Raw genomic sequence first — 16,921 nt, forward strand, 5'->3', positions numbered from 1 at the left:
CAGTGGCTGGCTCAGGCCCACCCCGAGGCTGGAGAGCATCACGACTTGGCTTGCTAGTCTCAGGTGCTGTAACCCAGAGGAGGTGGTGGGAGCTTCTCTCTCTGGGACTGGGCAGTTCTCTCCTCTGCTCTCCTCTGGGGTCTTGAGGGCACTTGGGCAGGAATAAAAATGCTCTTTAGGGCAAGAGGAATCACCATCAGCTCAAAAGAGTAGCAGAATGGGATTGAAGGGCCCTTCTAATGGCAACTCACAGGACCATCCACTAGCCAGAGCCTATGACCTGGCCCTGGGATTTCCCTGGGAACTCACCAGGGATCTGCACTATGAAAACTCCCTTCCCCAGCACAGACCAGCACCTGCTCTGAAGGTAGCTGCAGGCAATTGTTAGGGCCACTGAGAAATGAAGTGACTTGTCTGAGGTCATACAGTCAGTTATATATGAGATATGAAACTTGGAACCCAGACTTTCCAGATGCTTAGGCCAGCTCTTTATCCAATATTCTATCCTACTTCTCCTTTTGCCTAAAAGACACTCATTCAGCTCTGGTGACTGATGTCATCAAAACCCAGGAAGGTCAACGGTGAGGAAAGTGGATAAGGCTCTCTCTTTGGGTCAAGAGCTTTTTCCAAAAGGATCCTGGAACTTTTTGGTCCTGCACTCCATCAATTAAAAAGAAAAACTTGGAGCACGAATCTCCAATATTTCTACATTTACATATTTGTAAATTATAGAGTATACTTTTTTTTAATGCCTTTTCCTGGGGGCAGCTGAGTATCTCAATGGATTGAGAACCAAGCCTAGAGAACCTCCTGGATTAAATCTGGCCTCAGACACTTCCTACCTCTGTGACTCTGGGCAAGTCACTTAACACCTAATTCCCACTCTTCTGCCTTGAAAAACCAATATATAGTATTGATTCTAACACAGAAGGTAAGGGTTTAAAAATATGCCTTTAACTTCTTACCAACAACTCTAAGATAGAAGGGTAAGGGCTAGGCAAATAGGGTTGAGTGACTTGCCCAAGGACACACAGCTAGGAAGTCTTAGAATCCGTATTGGTTCTAAATCAGAAGAGCAGGCTAAGAGAGAGTGAGGAGTTAGTCAAAGATGATACCAAGATCTCCTTCTTGGGTGCCCTTGACCTGAGAGAAATTCTGAAGAGAGGTGGCTTTGGGAGAGGGGGAAGAGGAGGAAGATGCCTAGATGTCTCTGATGCATATTTGTAAACCATTTGTGTTTGCTCATCTTGCCCTGTGGCATCTGCCACAAACATGAGGGTCAGGGGTGGGTATGCTGAAGGGGGTTTCACAAGTTGGGGGTCCTGTGCCTGGCTGGAAGGGAAAAGGTAGGAGTTTACAGACTAGAGGGAGGCAGCAGGGTCAGGGAAGGTGGTGAGTCAGGGAAGTCAGTGTGGAGACAAACCTCATGATTGACTATCAAAGAAAGGGAGGAATTTGACTCATTCTCCCACCCTCAGATTGGTCAATCACATAACCTTTGGGTCATACCAGGGTTTCACTTTGGAGGTCCACCATGAGCCCCATGGAAGTCTTCTTTCTAGGGGAAAACTAAGCCCCAAGTTTGTCCTTTCCTGGGGACATTGCTAATGTCCTATCTCCTTTAACTAGATTCCAAACTAGCTGAAGCTAAAGCATGCTGAGCAAGGTCAAAAAAAAAGGGGGGGGGCCTAAATATGATGAGGAAAAGAAATTCACAGCAGGCAGTTAGGTAGCTCAGTAAATTGAGTCAAACCTAGAGACAGAAGGTCCTGCATTTAAATCTGGCCTCAGACACTTCCCAGCTGTGTGACCCTGGACAAGTCACTTAACCCTCATTGCCTAGCCCTTACCAATCTTCTGCCTTGGAATCAATATTGATTCTAAGACAGAAGATGAGGGTATCATTGGAATTGCTTGTAAACTTCGGGAGCAGGGAAGAAAGAGGGGAGGGAGAGAAAATGAATCATGTAACCATGGACAAATATTTTTAAATTAAATTAAAATAAAATAAAAAAGAAGGTAAGGGTAAAAAAATTCATGTCCTTGACCTTGACCTTTTGTAAGATCAAACTGCTGGTCATGCTGGCCCCGGGTACAAACTCATCCTAACCTTGCCACTACTAGCTTGTTTTGTGATTCCTGACAAGATATTTAACTCCTGGAGTCTCAGTTCTCATCTTTAAAATGAAGGGACATGGGGAAGCCAGGTGACTCAGTGGATTGAGAGCCAGGCCCAGAGATGGGAGATCCTGGGTTCAAATCTGGTCTCAGACACTTCCTAGCTATGTGACTCTGGGCAAGTCACTTAACCCCCATTGCCTAGCCCTTACTACTCTTCTGATTTAGAACCAATATGGATTCTAAGACAGAAGATAAAGATTTAAAATAAATAAGTAAAAATAAAATGAAGGGATGAGCCTAAACCTCTAAGAGCTCCCCATCTACTCATTATACCTTTCCTTTTTACCTTAGTATCCCTTGGAGCCCATACTCTGGGACTTTGTTGATAAGGCTGAGATATTCACTGCAGAGACCATTCACTGACTTCTTTGAAACCACTAAATAGTGGAGCTGGTTCAGAGCGAGACCCTGATTTTTCCCATGGGGTACCAGCAAAATGTCCAGGATGGTCCTTGAGTACTTTCAAGTGTGTGGTTGTCAAATTCCCCAGACTTGAGCCAACAGAAATCAGAGCTAGAGGGATACCTCCTCGTTTTTGTTTAGTCATTTTCCATCACATCTGACCCTTTTGGGGTTTTCTTGGCAAAGACACTGGAGTGGTTTGCCATTTCCTTCTCCAGTTCATTTAACAGAGGAGGAAACTGAGGCCAACAGGACTAAGTTGACCTCCCAGGATCACACAGCTAGTAAGGGTCTGAGGCCAGATGTGAACTCAAGTCTTCCTGTGACCAAACCTGGCAGTGTATCCCCTATGCCACCTAGCTGCCCACCTCCTCAAATAGATACTCTATTAACTTGGCACTCCCCTGGGCCAGGAGTAGGGTGGGGCACTCCAATTATAGTTATATCTACCAAACAACAGCTGGCTGGGGAGTTACAATTCCAGTCCCTGCCCCAGTGGCCCTGCCCATGTGTCAACCAGATGCCAAGCTGGACAGATATATGTCTGCCTCAGAATGACAGATAGGTATCCTGTCCCACCATCCCCCCAGCCCCATCCAGCCAAGCACCCCTGCCCTGCCTGAGAGGATGTGGGCCACAAATTAATATATTTGTGGGTGGATACCTGAGAAGGGAAGTTGGAAACCAAGGCAAAATGGGTGAAGGGTATGGGGGGAAACACAATAAAGGAAGAAAGACTCAGAGATAAAGAGCTCAACAGCATGGGCTCCAGTATGTGTGCTTCTCTGATGGTGGAAAGGAGAGAGGGCTACACGTGTCTCCAATCTTTTACTGGAGAATCGAGGAATGGGGAATGGGAGATAGCTAATGAACATGTGATGTGGCATAGAATTTGACATTGGCTCAATTGACTACCACGAGATCAAAGAGGAGGAGGCTAATCAAACATGTGACCTGGTAGGGAATCTGGTCTGTCAAGGTAGGATCTAGGACTCTGTGGCAGCTAATGTCCTGCCCAGGAATTCTCCTGACCTCTGGATTGTAGGTTTGGAGAGTGGTCAGAATGAAGAGTACCAATTAAATACAATGATCAAGCAATAATATGTCCATGAGTCTGGTACCTGAGCACATAGGTTACAACATTAATACATCAATAATACTTTCAGGATTAGAATATACCTGGGATGCCACAGAGGAAGAAGAATTGTTGTGGGGTGCTAACTTAGAGCCCTTTGACTAGAGCAGAAAGGGATTCCAGAAGCCATTTCCTTCAATCCTCTCATTTTACAGAGGAGAGAAACTTGCGATATAGTCCTACAGGCTGGGTTTCTAGAGCCATTCCTTCCCCAACAAATCAGTAGGGCTAAAAGGAAAGACTGGACGTTCCTTGAAGGCAGAAACCATTTTGCTTGTATCTTTGTGTTCCTGTTGCCTGGTACATAGTGCTTGTCTGATACATGTTTCTTTCTTTTTTTTTTTAATTGATTGGCAATGGTTGGGGAAAAGGAAAGGAGAGGATCATGTGTGTGTGTCTTGTGGGGTCAACTAAACAGTAAGTTTCTAGGGGTTAGAAACTGTGCCTTCCTGCACTATTTCCAATAGAGTTCTGGGCACAGGGATGGGCACACAAGGTGGTTAATCTAATATTGTTTTTTGATTATTTTGATCAGAGAAGACACCCTCCAGGGAGGAATGATGGTAGGAACACTTGGCTTCATCCTTTAGAGGTACTGTTATGGGATAGATTCAAAAAGTCACTGGGTCAGGAGCTAGAAGTCCTGGCTTCCAGTCTTGGTTCTGCCACCTCCTAGCTTGTGACTTGGGCCAATCACTTTTTCTCTCTGGCTCCTCAGTTAGCCCTTCTGTAGAATGGGAGAGTTTAAACAGATCATCTCAAAAGATGTTTCCAATGTCAAAAGTCTAGGAAAGGACTGATAGATTCAGAGTGAACATATCGTGACTCTTGAGTAAGATCCCTTAACCTGGGAGCTCTAACCTCAGTTCTGCCAATGACTACTTCTGTGACCTTGGACCACTGATTTCCCTTCTGTAGGTCTCTATTTCCTCCTCTGAAAATGAGGGAGAAAAGGAATTAGATTATTTCTAAGGTCTTTTCTAACTCTTAGGACTATGACCCCATGATGCCAGGATGAAAGGGAAATAGGAAGATGACCAGACTACATTCTGGACCTTCCCTCACTGGGGCCGACAGGAAGCTGGGAGCTGGGAGGGAAGAGAGTGGAAATTTACTATGCCAGGCATGGAAAGGGAGAGGAAGCAGGCCCCCTACACCTCGTCCTGAGGAATGTGCAGAGTCCGGAGGAGGAGGATGGAGAAGGGGAGACTGTTTGGAAGCTTGTGTCTCCATCTTGTCCTGCTCACTTCCTGTTTTCTTCGAGATCAAAGATGGGCTCTGGGGGGAGGAGAGGAGGAATAGCAGCAAGCCTGATTGATGGGGGGGGGGGTAGGGGGATGGGGGTGAGAGGAACCTTCTGTTGACCCCTGGATTTTCCCTCATCCAACCATGTATCCTTTCTCTCAGTCATAGGGAGTACAGACCACTTAGATATAGAAAAGTCTATATGATGGTCCCCTCTACAAAGAGTTCCACTTCTTCACCAAGTCAATGCCAATAGCACAAGCACCATCTTTTGGTATCAGTGCCCCAAAGGGGAAGAGCTGGGCATTGTCACTGGATACCACCCTGGGGTGCAAAGTTAATTCCATTCACATGCCACAGGACACTTAAGAGATTTAGAAAGAGTCTCTAAGGACCCTCCCAACTCCATAGATTTTGAGATTCTGTGAATCTAGAATGAATGAGTTAAAGAGCACTGTACTAAGCACTGAGGATCCAAGGATGAAAAAACAAGACAGTTCTTGCCCTCAAGAAGGTCACATGCTATTTTGTTGTTGTTCAGTCCTGTCATACTCTTAGTGACCCCATTTGGGGTTTTCTCGGCAAAGATACTAGACTGGTTCATCATTGCCTTCTTAGGTCCATATAGGGGAAATGGCTTGCCCAAGATTACCCAATGAGTTCATGGTAGAGGTAACCTAAGCATACACAGGACAATAGTTGATCTAGTCAATGTGTGAGCATCCAACTACCAGCTAGATCATTTGACAGATGAGGAAACTGAGGCAAACAGGGTTGACTTGCCCAGGGTCATACAGCTAGTGAGTGTCTGAGGCCACATTTGAATTCACAAAGATGAGTCTTCTTGAATCCAGGTCTAGGGCTCTATCCCCTGTCCCACCTAGATGCTACCACATTCTGATAGGGAAAGAAAATATAAATGGGGGAGCTGGACCCAAGAAGGGCTATTTTAATCTGGGAAATCATAGTGATGATAAGCGATATCACAGGACAATTGACCGACACATTCTTTCCAAGAATGATGGGATTGATTTGATTGCTGGTAGAGTATATTAAAAAAAAACCAAAACCTAAACTTTATGTTCTATGTGAAAGTATGCATAGCACTTTATATGCATTATATCAATTGGTTCTCATGTAACTCTGTGAAGTAGCTACAATTATTATTCCTATTTTACAGATGGGAAAAGTAACTTTTCCCAAGATCAAAAGAAAACTGGTCCAGGAGTCAGGACACCTGGGTTCTAGACCTAACTCTGGCTCCTTGGATGAGTTGCTTCTCTTTCCTGAGCTTCCCCACCTAACAAATAAGGAGAAAGCATAACTGGATCTCAAAGGTTCTCTCCCATTCTCTGCCATTCTACAGCCATCCATTCCCCCACTGGCCTCTCAGCCAGGTAAGGTGATTGCAGTCCCCCAACTGGGAAATGGGCCTCCAGCAGGACCTGTTCAAGCTCAGCAGTCAGGAGCTCCCCTGCTCCGGGTTCTTCTTTCCTCCCTCCAAGAAAAGGTGGGAGTGAACTCAAGGATCTGCAGTGTCTGCCCGCAGGAGACATGGGCTTTGGTGCCGTTTTCGGACTGACCAGTCAGCCTAGGAGAAGGGGGCAGTGTGGGAGAATGGGAAGAACACTGCTTGGGGACCAGAGAGAAGAGATTGGAATCCCTGCCTCTGCTGCTTACTGCCTGTATGACCACAGACAAATCCTGTAACCTTATCTGGACCTCAGACTGGCTGACCTTTGCCCTTCTTCCGTCTTAGAAATGACCCTACGACAGAAGGGAAGTGTTTAAAAACAAAAAGAGTCCTTACTCTATTCTAATCCCCGTCATCAGGATCACAGCATGTTGGACGCCCTAGGTCTAGCTGGATCCCTTTCGTTTTACAGATGACGGGAAATGGTTTGCCTAACATTATCCGCTGAGTTCATGACAGAGGTAAGACTGGAACCCAGGACTCCTGACACAACCTGAGCATACACAGGGCAATATTTGAGCTAGCTAGTATGTATTCATCCAGCTCCTTTAGGACCTGATATCTTATGCCCCCATCCACTTTTTTTAAACCCTTGTCTTCCATCTTAGAATCAATACTATATATCAGTTCCAAGGCAAAGAAGCAGTAAGGGCTAGGCAATGGGGTTAAGTGACTTGCCCAGGGTCACACAGCTAGGAAGTGTCTGTTTGAGGTCAGATTGGAACACAGGACCTCCTGTGTCTAGACTTGGCACTTTATTTACTGAACCACCTTGCTGCCCCACTTCATCCTCTTTTGGGAATCCTAGATCTTGCCCCCCCAAACACCTTTTCTCTCTCTTCTCATCCCTTCTTCCCAAGCTCTTATTCTCTGGACAAGGAGAGGCCCAGCTGGATTGCATTATGTAATGATCAGATAACAGGGCCAGCTGGGAGATCAGATAAGCGCCCATTTATTTTGGTCCTTTGGGGCTTTTTCGAAAGCCTGCTCTCTCCCCCTCACCCTCCTCCTCCCCGGCACAGACGAGAATGGGGAGACAGAAGGGAGTGTGACGCCCCATCCTGTCTCCCCATGGCCAGTGGGGCCAGCCAGGGGGGACGGTATCAAAACAAAGCTTAATCACAATTAGGCAGGCACCAGGGAAACACGAAAGGTCTTAGGGAGGAGGCTTCTATAGGAAGGAGCCAGCCGCCTAGCAGGGTGACTGGAGACAGAAGAGTGTCAATGATGCTTGGAGGTCAGTCAGTGTTGGGACCAGACTGGACTCTCCATTAATTAATGTGTCCCATGGACTGACCCATCCATTTCAAGAATGACATGATTGGATTGATTGCTGGTACAGTGTTAAAAACAAACCCCCCAAACCCTCAACTAACATTTTTGTGGTATGTGACAGTTACTGGGCACTTTATATACATGAATTAATCCTCATGCAACCCTGTGAAGTAGCTGTACTTATTATCCCCATTTTACAGATGGGAAGAATGATGTCTCTGTGGTCAAAAGAACACTGGTCTGGGGATTAAGAGAAATCCCAGAAAGAAGAAATATGGAGAAACAAACCAAAAAAAAACTATAGAAGCTTAGGTCTAATGGAAAAGGTCAGCAGACACAGGTTCCAGGCCAGTTCTGTCACTAACTTGTGTGATCTGGAGCAGCTCATCTCTCCTCTCTGGGTCTTAATTTCCCTCTTTGTAAAAAAAGAAGACTCTGAGCTCAATGATTTCCACAGTCTCCTCCAGTCCTGACATTCTCAGTTCACAGAAAACACTCATTCTATGCCATTATTGATTGACCTTTTGCCAGAGAAGCAAGAGTAGGAGAAGGGGACAGTGTGCTATAGTGGGAAGAGCACTGGTTTGGACGCAGAGGATTTGGGTTTGATTTGCTGCCTCTACCGCTTGCTACTCCATGTCCCTTTGGACAAATTATTTCACCTCACTGAGCCTCAGATTCTTAAGTTGTATCTCAGTGCTGGAAGGGACCTCAGTCTAGTCCAATCTGTACTTGGCCAGAAATCACTATAGTATCCCACATGGGTATCATCTAGTCTTTAAATATTTCAAGTAAAGTGGATCCCTCTTCCCTCCAAAGCTTCCCATTCCATTTGTGAAGAACTCAAATAGCCAGAAAAATTCCCCTTACATGGAGTCTAAATCTACCTTCCCATGACTACTTTCCATTCCCTGCTTCTGACTGTCTTCTGGAGCCAATGAGAACATTCTACATTATGACCCTCGTGATATTTCAATTCATCTATATCATGTGCCCCCCTAAGTCTTCTCTAGGCTAAACATCCCATCCATCTTTCTCCATTCGAACCTTCAGTGGAATAAATAGGAGGCCAATTTAGCATCCTCCAGTTTGACAATATCCTTCCGAAACCGTGGCATCCTGAATTCTTCCAACCAGAGGGAACTCAATGGGGCTGTTACTTTTCTTCCTATTGCTGATCTTTTGGGTCACATTTACTAACTGATATCGAGCTTGTAGCCCACTAAGACCACCTCATCTTTTTTGAACAAAATATTGTCTAGCTCTGCCTCCCTCATCTTATATCGGTGAAATGAGAAGATGGAGCAGGATTACTTCTGATATCCCTTCCATTCCCAAATTCTATTATCTAGAATAGATAGAGATCTTGGACTGGAGAGAGCAGGGGAATGGGGCAGGGTGATATGGTAGAAAGAGAACAAGGATTAGGCATAGGGAGATGAGTTCAAGTACTGTCTGTGAGACCTTAATTTCACTTAATTTCCCTGGGCCTCAACTTCCTCACCTGGGATTAGATGACCTTAGTGGTTCCTTCTTCAGGGGAGAGGAGAAAAAGATTATGAGAAATAAGAATCGACAATATTCTAGGAATTTCCTGATTCTCCCTTTGGAATGAGACAAGAGTGAAACCACCCCCTTCCTTCCCTACCAAGATCCCTAAGAATCTGCGTCAGTTTGAAGAATGCTCAGAGGCAGAGGCTCAGGGCACTGATTCCCCCCCCCCCCCATTTCCCCCAACAAAAGCATTTCAGGTTCTCCTACAATAGATATCCTCTGGAGCAAGGATTTTTAGATTTCAGGGAATCTTTGAACTTGGATGGGAAAAATATGTCTTTATTTTCACTACCCTCTACTTAAAATTGAGCAGTTTTTCAATGATGATTCTTTTAAAAAGAATCATTCTTTTTAAAAAATAGCTAATATTTATATATAGCTAACTTTGTGTCATACCTTTTCCTAAATGCTTTACAATTATTCTCTCATTTGATTCTCCCAACGACCCTGGGAGATAGGTGCTATTATTATTCCTGTTTTACAAGCTCTGAAGAAATTGAAGCAAATAGAGATTAAGTGACTTGCTTGGGATCACAGAGTATCTGAAGCTGAATTGGAACTCAGGTCTCTTCTGACTCCAGGGCCAGAACTCTACCTGTTGAACTAACGAGTTGTCTCAGGAGAAATCCATGTCACCAAAAAAGATAAGAACTGTTGTGGAGAAATTTGACTCGAATCTGTCTCTGCTATGGATTCATTTTAGATAAGGGATGGATATGAGATGTGAGCAAGAAGCTGACCTCCAAGACTCTGGCCCTGGTCCCAGGCACGGATCCCCTCTAACCTCTTTTGGGTTAGCCCAGCCTGTCATCCTAGAGCCAAGACTGTCCCAACCTGGTTAGCCTAAACCCCAGGACACAGTACTAGGCCTAGAAATATGTTTCTTTTCATGACTAAGATGTCAACTTCTTAGCTTCAGTTTCCTCATCTATAAGATGGGAATCAAAGTACTCCAGGGATAGTATGGCAAAGATGGTAAAGAGCTGGCCTCCAAGCCAGAAAGACTTCAGTTCAAATCCTGCCTCTGACTGGATGTGTGATCTTGGATAAGTCACTTGTTTTTTTAAGGTACTAGGGTCAGTGGTATCAAACTCCAATAGAAACAGGCTACTAATCTGAACATAAGGATCATTTCTTGGCTGCATGTTGACTTAGTTTTAAAATACATTATCTTGATGGATTTCTATAAGAACTGGAATAACCTCCATGTAACTGAAGAAAACATTGTACACAGAGATGGATACACTGTGGCACAATCTAACGTAATGGACTTCTCTACTAGCAGCAAAGCAATGATCTGGGACAATTCAGAGGGACTTAGAAGAAAGAACATGATCCATATCCAGAGAAAGAACTGTGGGAGTAGAAATGCAGAAGAAAACACATGATTTATCACTTGTTTCTATGGATATTTGATTTGGGGGTTTGGTTTTAAAAGATGCCACTATTACCAAAATGAATAATATGGAAATAGAATTTGCTGATAATAGATGTATAACCCAGTGCAATTGTTTGTCAGTTCTGGAGAGAGGGAGGAAAGAGGGGAGGGAGACAACATGAATTATGTAACCATGGAAAAAAATTAAAAATAAAATAAAATATATTATTTTGGGACAGCTAGGTGGCTGAGGATTGAGAGTGAGGCCCAGAGACATGAGTTCCTAGGTTCAAATCTGGTCTCAGATACTTCTTAGCTGTGTGACCCTGGGCAAGTCAATTAACCCCCATTGCCTAGCCCTTACCTCCCTTCTGCCTTGGAACCAATAGTATTGATTCTAAGACAGAAGTTAAGGAATAAAAAATATATATACACATATGTATATATTTTGTGTATATTTAAATACATATATGTATATACTAAAAATTATTCTTATATTGGATTTTATTTTGTTAAACATTTTCCAATTACATTTTAAATTTTAATATTTAACTTTCTCAATTATATATAATAACAATCTTTTACATATATTTCTCCAATTACATTAAAAAAAAAAACCTTTACCTTCCACCATCTATACTGGCAGAGAGATTCATCACCTATACATCTAGAGTAGAGATACAAATATTATATTCTATCCACAAATGAAATCTTGAATCCTTTCCCAAATACCTGCATTCCCTAGCTCCCAAGTCATTGGAGAGAAGTGTTCTTTTAATCTTTGCTGGTTTTTACGGTCCAAACTGGCTATTTTATCAATGTAGGGAACTCCCAGTGGGGAACCCCCCTCCACTAATATAGATCAGCCACTCTTGGACCACTTAAAATCTTGGGAATTTTCCTGGGGCCTGAGAGGATAAGTGACTTGTCTAGGGTCATACATTCCATTTAAATGCCAGAGATAGAAATGCAGCTCTGATTCACTGGATGCTGGGCATGTCAGGTCTAGGACATATATATATATATAAACCTTTACTATTATATAAATGTGAAAAATCATCATAAGACACCTCTGGAATCTTCATTCCTAAGCCTTTCCAGAGGCTCTGTGTGTGTGTGTGTGTGTTTATTGCCCCTGACCTTGCTGGTCATAGCTATTTGTTCCCTAAGGTTGAAGATAAGATTATAGAGCTGGCAGAGACCCCAGGGGCCATCTTATGCAACTCCTTCATTTTACAAACAGAGGAAACTGAGACCCCAAAACATGGTCATGAAGACAGTAAGTATCAAGGCTAGGATTTGAACTCAAGCCCTCAGACTCTGCTCTTTCCACCACTCAAGCCCTCTGAGAGAAAAAATCAGCTGCCCCAAGGAGATGGGGCAGGATTCCAGGCTCTACATGTAGCCCCTAGGAACAAGACCCATGTTGAGCCCTGTCAACACCCTCTAGGGTTCATCCCCGATCCCATCCCCAGCACAGGCAATCAGCTGGGCAGTCCTGTGTAAACTAACTCTCCTCACATGCATTCTCTTCGGATGGGACACAAACCAGAAACTGTCCAGATAAGGGTTTTGTGCAATTGAAAAAACAAAGTTGAACCAGAATTTGCCACAAAATGAAGCAGACAGCCAGAGGGAGGTGGGGAAAAGCCCAGAGCAGGAGAAGGGTGGCCTCACTCTGTTCTCAGCTCTACCACTGATTTGCTTTGGGACCTCCGGTAAGTTACTGCCCCTATCTGGGCCTCAGGTCTCTCATCCATAAAATGAGACTGTTAAATATAAAAGTAGTGGGAAGAGGAGGAGGAGAAGGAGGAGGAGGAGGAGGAGGAGGACCCACCTTTATAAGATACTTTAAAAGTTTACAAAGTACTTTGAAAAGCCATCTAAGAATTATCCCCATTTTATACATGAGGAGACTGAGGTCCAGAGGGCTTTAAGTGACTGGCCTAATGCTAGATAGTTGGTAGGTTTTAGACGCCAAGGTCAGATTATCTTTAATATCCCTGTGACCTCTGATTTTTCTTTTCAGAACCTTTACCTTCCATCTTCAAATTAATATTAAGTTTTGGTTCTGCCTTGGGACAGAACAGTGAGAACTAGACAAATGGGGTTAAGTGACATAGCTAGACCAGGATTGAACCCAGGGGCCCCTGTCTCTATCCACTGAGCCACCTAGCTGCCCTCCAGTGTGATTCTACTGCATCTCCCAAGAGATCAGGTGGCAGTTCTAAGAGAGAGAGGCCATGTGTTCTGTAGCCCCTGCTATCTTCTCCCTCCTAGATTAGCTCTGCTGATTCTTTCTTTCTTTCTTTCTCTCTCTCTCTCTCTTTCTCTCTTTCTTTCTCTCTCTCTTTCTCTCTTTCTCTCTTTCTTTCTCTCTCTCTTTCTTTCTTTCTTTCTTTCTTTCTTTCTTTCTTTCTTTCTTTCTTTCTTTCTTTCTTTCTTTCTTTCTTTCTTTCTTTCTTTCTTTCTTTCTTTCTTTCTTTCTTTCTTTCTTTCTTTCTTTCTTTCTTTCTTCCTTTCTTCCTTCCTTTCTTTCTTCTTCCCTTACCTTCCATCTTGGAATCAATACAGCCTATTGGTTCCAAGACAGAAGAATGGTAAGAACTAGGCAATGGGGATTAAGTGACTTGCCCAGGGTCACACAGCTGGGAAGTATCTGAGGCCATATCTGAAGCCAGGATCTCCCATCTCTGGGCCTGGCTCACAATCCACTGAGCCACCCAGTTTCCCCCCTAATCTCTCTCTTTCTAACCCCTCTTCTCTATTTACAGAATGCAAGGTGTTCCCGCCATCTTGTCCTTGGGCCTCTTGGGCCAAACTTGGATCAAACACCCACCCTCATCAGAGTAGGAAGCAGAACTCAGTCCATGACCCCCAATTCCAGAACCAGGGGATGTCCAAGCAATTTGGGCCTGCAAGAGTAGTTCCCCCACAAGAGGGAGAGGGGAGAATGAAGGAGTACAAATTACAGGCTCTTGGCTTAAGTTTCCATATTCTTGTAGGCAAAGGACTGGGGGGGGGGGGGGGTTGGTAGGCCTCGGCAATTCAAAGGCATATATAGCTCCTTCTAGTTGGGGGGCTGCCTCTTCGCCTCTTCCCAGTTCCCCTCTCCCTTCAGCAGCTTTCTGGAGAGTCTCAAGAAGAATCTGGGAAAGGGAGGAGCTAGGCACAACCCCAAGTAGCCCTAGGGTGGACATAACCTCTTGGTTTCCCAGTCATAGACCATTAGGGCTGGACAGGACCTTAGAACACAGAAGGTCAGAGCTGAAAGGGACCTTAGAACAACACAGCATGGTGACAAAGATGGTCTTGGGACATCTAACGGCAAAGCTGGGAAGGACTTTAGAAACCTGGCTAGTTCTGCATCCTCACTTTACAGACATGGGAACTTGTAGAGTTACTTGGCGATTGTGAGTGGCGGGATCAGAGCCAGGTCTCCCCAACTGTCCCGTATACTTTATTTACATTGTGAAGGTACCAAGCCACCTTCAATGTCAACCCTTAACCCCAAATGGGCTCTAGGTCCTTCCCCGTCGTCCTTACCCAGGCCTTCCTGGTCAGCCTTCCCTGATTGTGCATGAGCTAAAAGTGTTGCCCCCAAATTTCCCATGTCATTAGAGCCTCACTATCCTTAGGCTGGGAGCTGGAGGTGCTAACCATGGAGGATATGAATGGAAGAGGTAAAGGCTGATTGTCCCCAGACTCTGGCCTCTTCCTCTGCCTCCCCTCAGGAGTTGAGCTCCAGGATCTAGGTAGTAGGACCTGGTATCAGCCCGATACTCCCATTTCTTCCTCTCAACCACTACAGAGTCTCTTTCCCTGGAGAGGTGGAATGAGATGGGGAAAATGGTTGTGATGACAACAAAAAGTAACCTCAGCTTCTCCCCATGAAACCCCTAAAGAAAGGGAGAGCCCAGCAGACCATCTGGCCTGAAGAATCACTGGGAAACCATTTGTCGAATCTTGGCTCTTTAGATCTGCAGGGAGAAATAATGGAGTCTCTCAAGTTCTGCATTTTACAAAGAAAACTGAATCCTAGATAAGAGCTTGCCCAAGTTTGTTGGCAGAACTGGGATGATAAACTGAGGTCGGGCTCTTTCCATGAGGCTGTTACTGCACCTTTCACTTATCTCAGAAGCAGAATGAGTCTGGTGGGTGTATTCCCAGATGGTATGGGTGGAGTGGGGAGAGGAAGACCAGGGTTCAGAGATGGTGGGCTCTACTTGTCATCCTCTGGCTGAGTCCATCAAGAGACTGGAAGCTAGAAGGGAGGCGGAGATAGAGCTTTGGCTGGACCGGGACTAAGGAGACCCTGCCAAGCTGACTCGAGTCCCAAAGAGAGGGAAAGAGGGCCCCCTTCCCCAACACCATCCATTAACATAGGCAAAAGGACTCTCTAATGGCAGAGAGAGGCCTGACACTGAAGAAGGTGAACGAGAGAGAGTCATGGGACAAGCGTGGGGACCATGAAACACCTACTTGCCAGGCTGAAGTCCCAAGCAGCCAGGAACATCGCGAAGTAGAAGACTCCCACCATGCCGTCACTCTGTCTGTCTGTCCTTGGGACCTTATCCAGTGTCCAGGGGAAGGGTGGCCGGGGGCCTCGCTGGATGGCGTGGGGTGTCCTCGTGACCAAAGGGGCAGAGGCAGGGGGTCCGGCAGCTTCCCTGCTCCAGCCTTCTCAAGGGTTGGGGAAGTGTGGGGGGGAGAAGACAGAGGAAGAGGCAGGAAGGATGAGATGATGTCAGGGGAACAGGGGAGGGTGAGCCTGGTGGGGTTGTTGGAGAAAGAGAAAGGCGGAGAGAGGGAGAGAGAGAGGGAGAGAAAGAGTTCTGTCCTCAAGGCTGGCTGGGGTAGCTGACCAGAGGCTAGGCACTCTCTGGAGTGAGCTGCTCGGGAGCAGCCCAGCCCCAATGACCCAGGAGGCAGGAAATGAGTTTCCTTAGAGGAGGGGCTGTGGGGTGGCCACCAGCCAAATGGAGAGAGGAAGTGGTGTTTAGAGTCTGGGCTTGGGACTGGGGGGCTGTCAGGACCTGACAGAACTCCTTTGGTCCCTTCCCCCACTCCGATCCCACCTCCTCTCTTTGGCTCTCTCCAGCCTAGTAGTGACAGGGACTGGCACATCTGGCAGGAAACATCTGGCAATCAACCCCTGAGAGACGTCAGTTCCTAAGAGGGGAAATCCCTGGGCACCCCACTTTCTCGTCAGTTGAACCCATACCACTGTTGGGAATGGTGGGGTTTAGAGTCAGTGGCCAGAGGATAAGAGGGACAGTTTGTGCCCCAAAGTGGAGGGATCTGATGCCTTTTTTCTCAGGATCTCGAAGCACACTTTAGATAGCAATCCTTGGTTGCCCATTAATTTATTCAATAAGAATTTATTAATTTTACTATGTACCCAGTTCAAAACTCTGTGGTCAATACAAAGCAGTTTCCGCACTCTTGGGGCATAAGAAGACAAGACTCAGACTTGGTTCAGTTAGGAAGTGGCCCCAGAGGGTATCTGATGATCAAGGTCAGAATGAGGAGTTCAGGAGCCCAGGGACATTCAAAGTTCAAAAGTAGGGGACACTGATTTAAGTTGAGGGAGTCAGGGGAGGCTTCATAAAGGGAGTGGGGAGGACAAAACCCAGAGAGGGAAAGAGCACCAGATATGGTAACAGCTAGTCCTGGAACCCCAATTTCCCAGAGCCACACTTCTGAATTGGAAAAACTGGGAGTATAGGTAGTCTTCATTTATCAATAAGTGGCCTGCCTATGGCACATCTGATCCCCAGCCCGGCCCTAGCCCCCATCTCTCTCTGTCTCTCTCTCTCTCTGTCTCTCTGTGTGTGTGTCTCTCTCTCTGTCTCTGTCTCTCTGTCTCTCTGTCTCTCTGTCTCTCTCTCTCTCTCTCTCTCTCTCTCTCTCTCTCTCTCTCTCTCTCTCTCTCTCTTTCTCCCTCTCTCTGTCTTTTTCTCTGTCTCCCTCCCTTCTTTCCTCCCTCACCCTCCCTCCCTCTTTCAATCTCTCTCTGTGTGTCTTTTTCTCTGTCTCCCTCCCTTCTTTCCTCCCTCTCCCTCCTTCCCTCCCTCCCTCCCTCTTTCAGTCTCTCTGTCTGTCTTCCTTCCCTCTCTCTCCCTTTCCCTCTCCTACCTTCTCCTCCCTCTTTCTCTTTCTTCTTTCTCTGTCCCTCCCTCCTTCTCCCCATCTCTCTCCTTCTCTCCCTTTCTCCCTCTGTCTCTCTATCTCTGTCTCTCCTTCCCTCTGTCTCTGTCTTTGTCTCTCTCTTGTC

At 45.7% G+C, this 16,921-nt stretch overlaps 1 protein-coding gene across 1 annotated transcript in view; it reads right to left on the minus strand.

Annotated features, from left to right (window-relative positions):
- Window positions 1-15,557, minus strand: part of ENG (endoglin) — a 45,538-nt gene extending 29,981 nt beyond the window's left edge. Inside the window, exon 1 of the mRNA XM_007475049.3 lies at window positions 15,127-15,557. Within this exon, the coding sequence (XP_007475111.2) occupies window positions 15,127-15,184 (58 nt within the window). The 5' untranslated portion in view covers window positions 15,185-15,557. The remainder of the gene's footprint in view (window positions 1-15,126) is intronic.
- Window positions 15,558-16,921: the final 1,364 nt, after the last annotated feature.

Source organism: Monodelphis domestica, chromosome 1 (genome assembly GCF_027887165.1).
Source record: "Monodelphis domestica isolate mMonDom1 chromosome 1, mMonDom1.pri, whole genome shotgun sequence".
Classification (NCBI taxonomy): Eukaryota; Metazoa; Chordata; class Mammalia; order Didelphimorphia; family Didelphidae; genus Monodelphis; species Monodelphis domestica.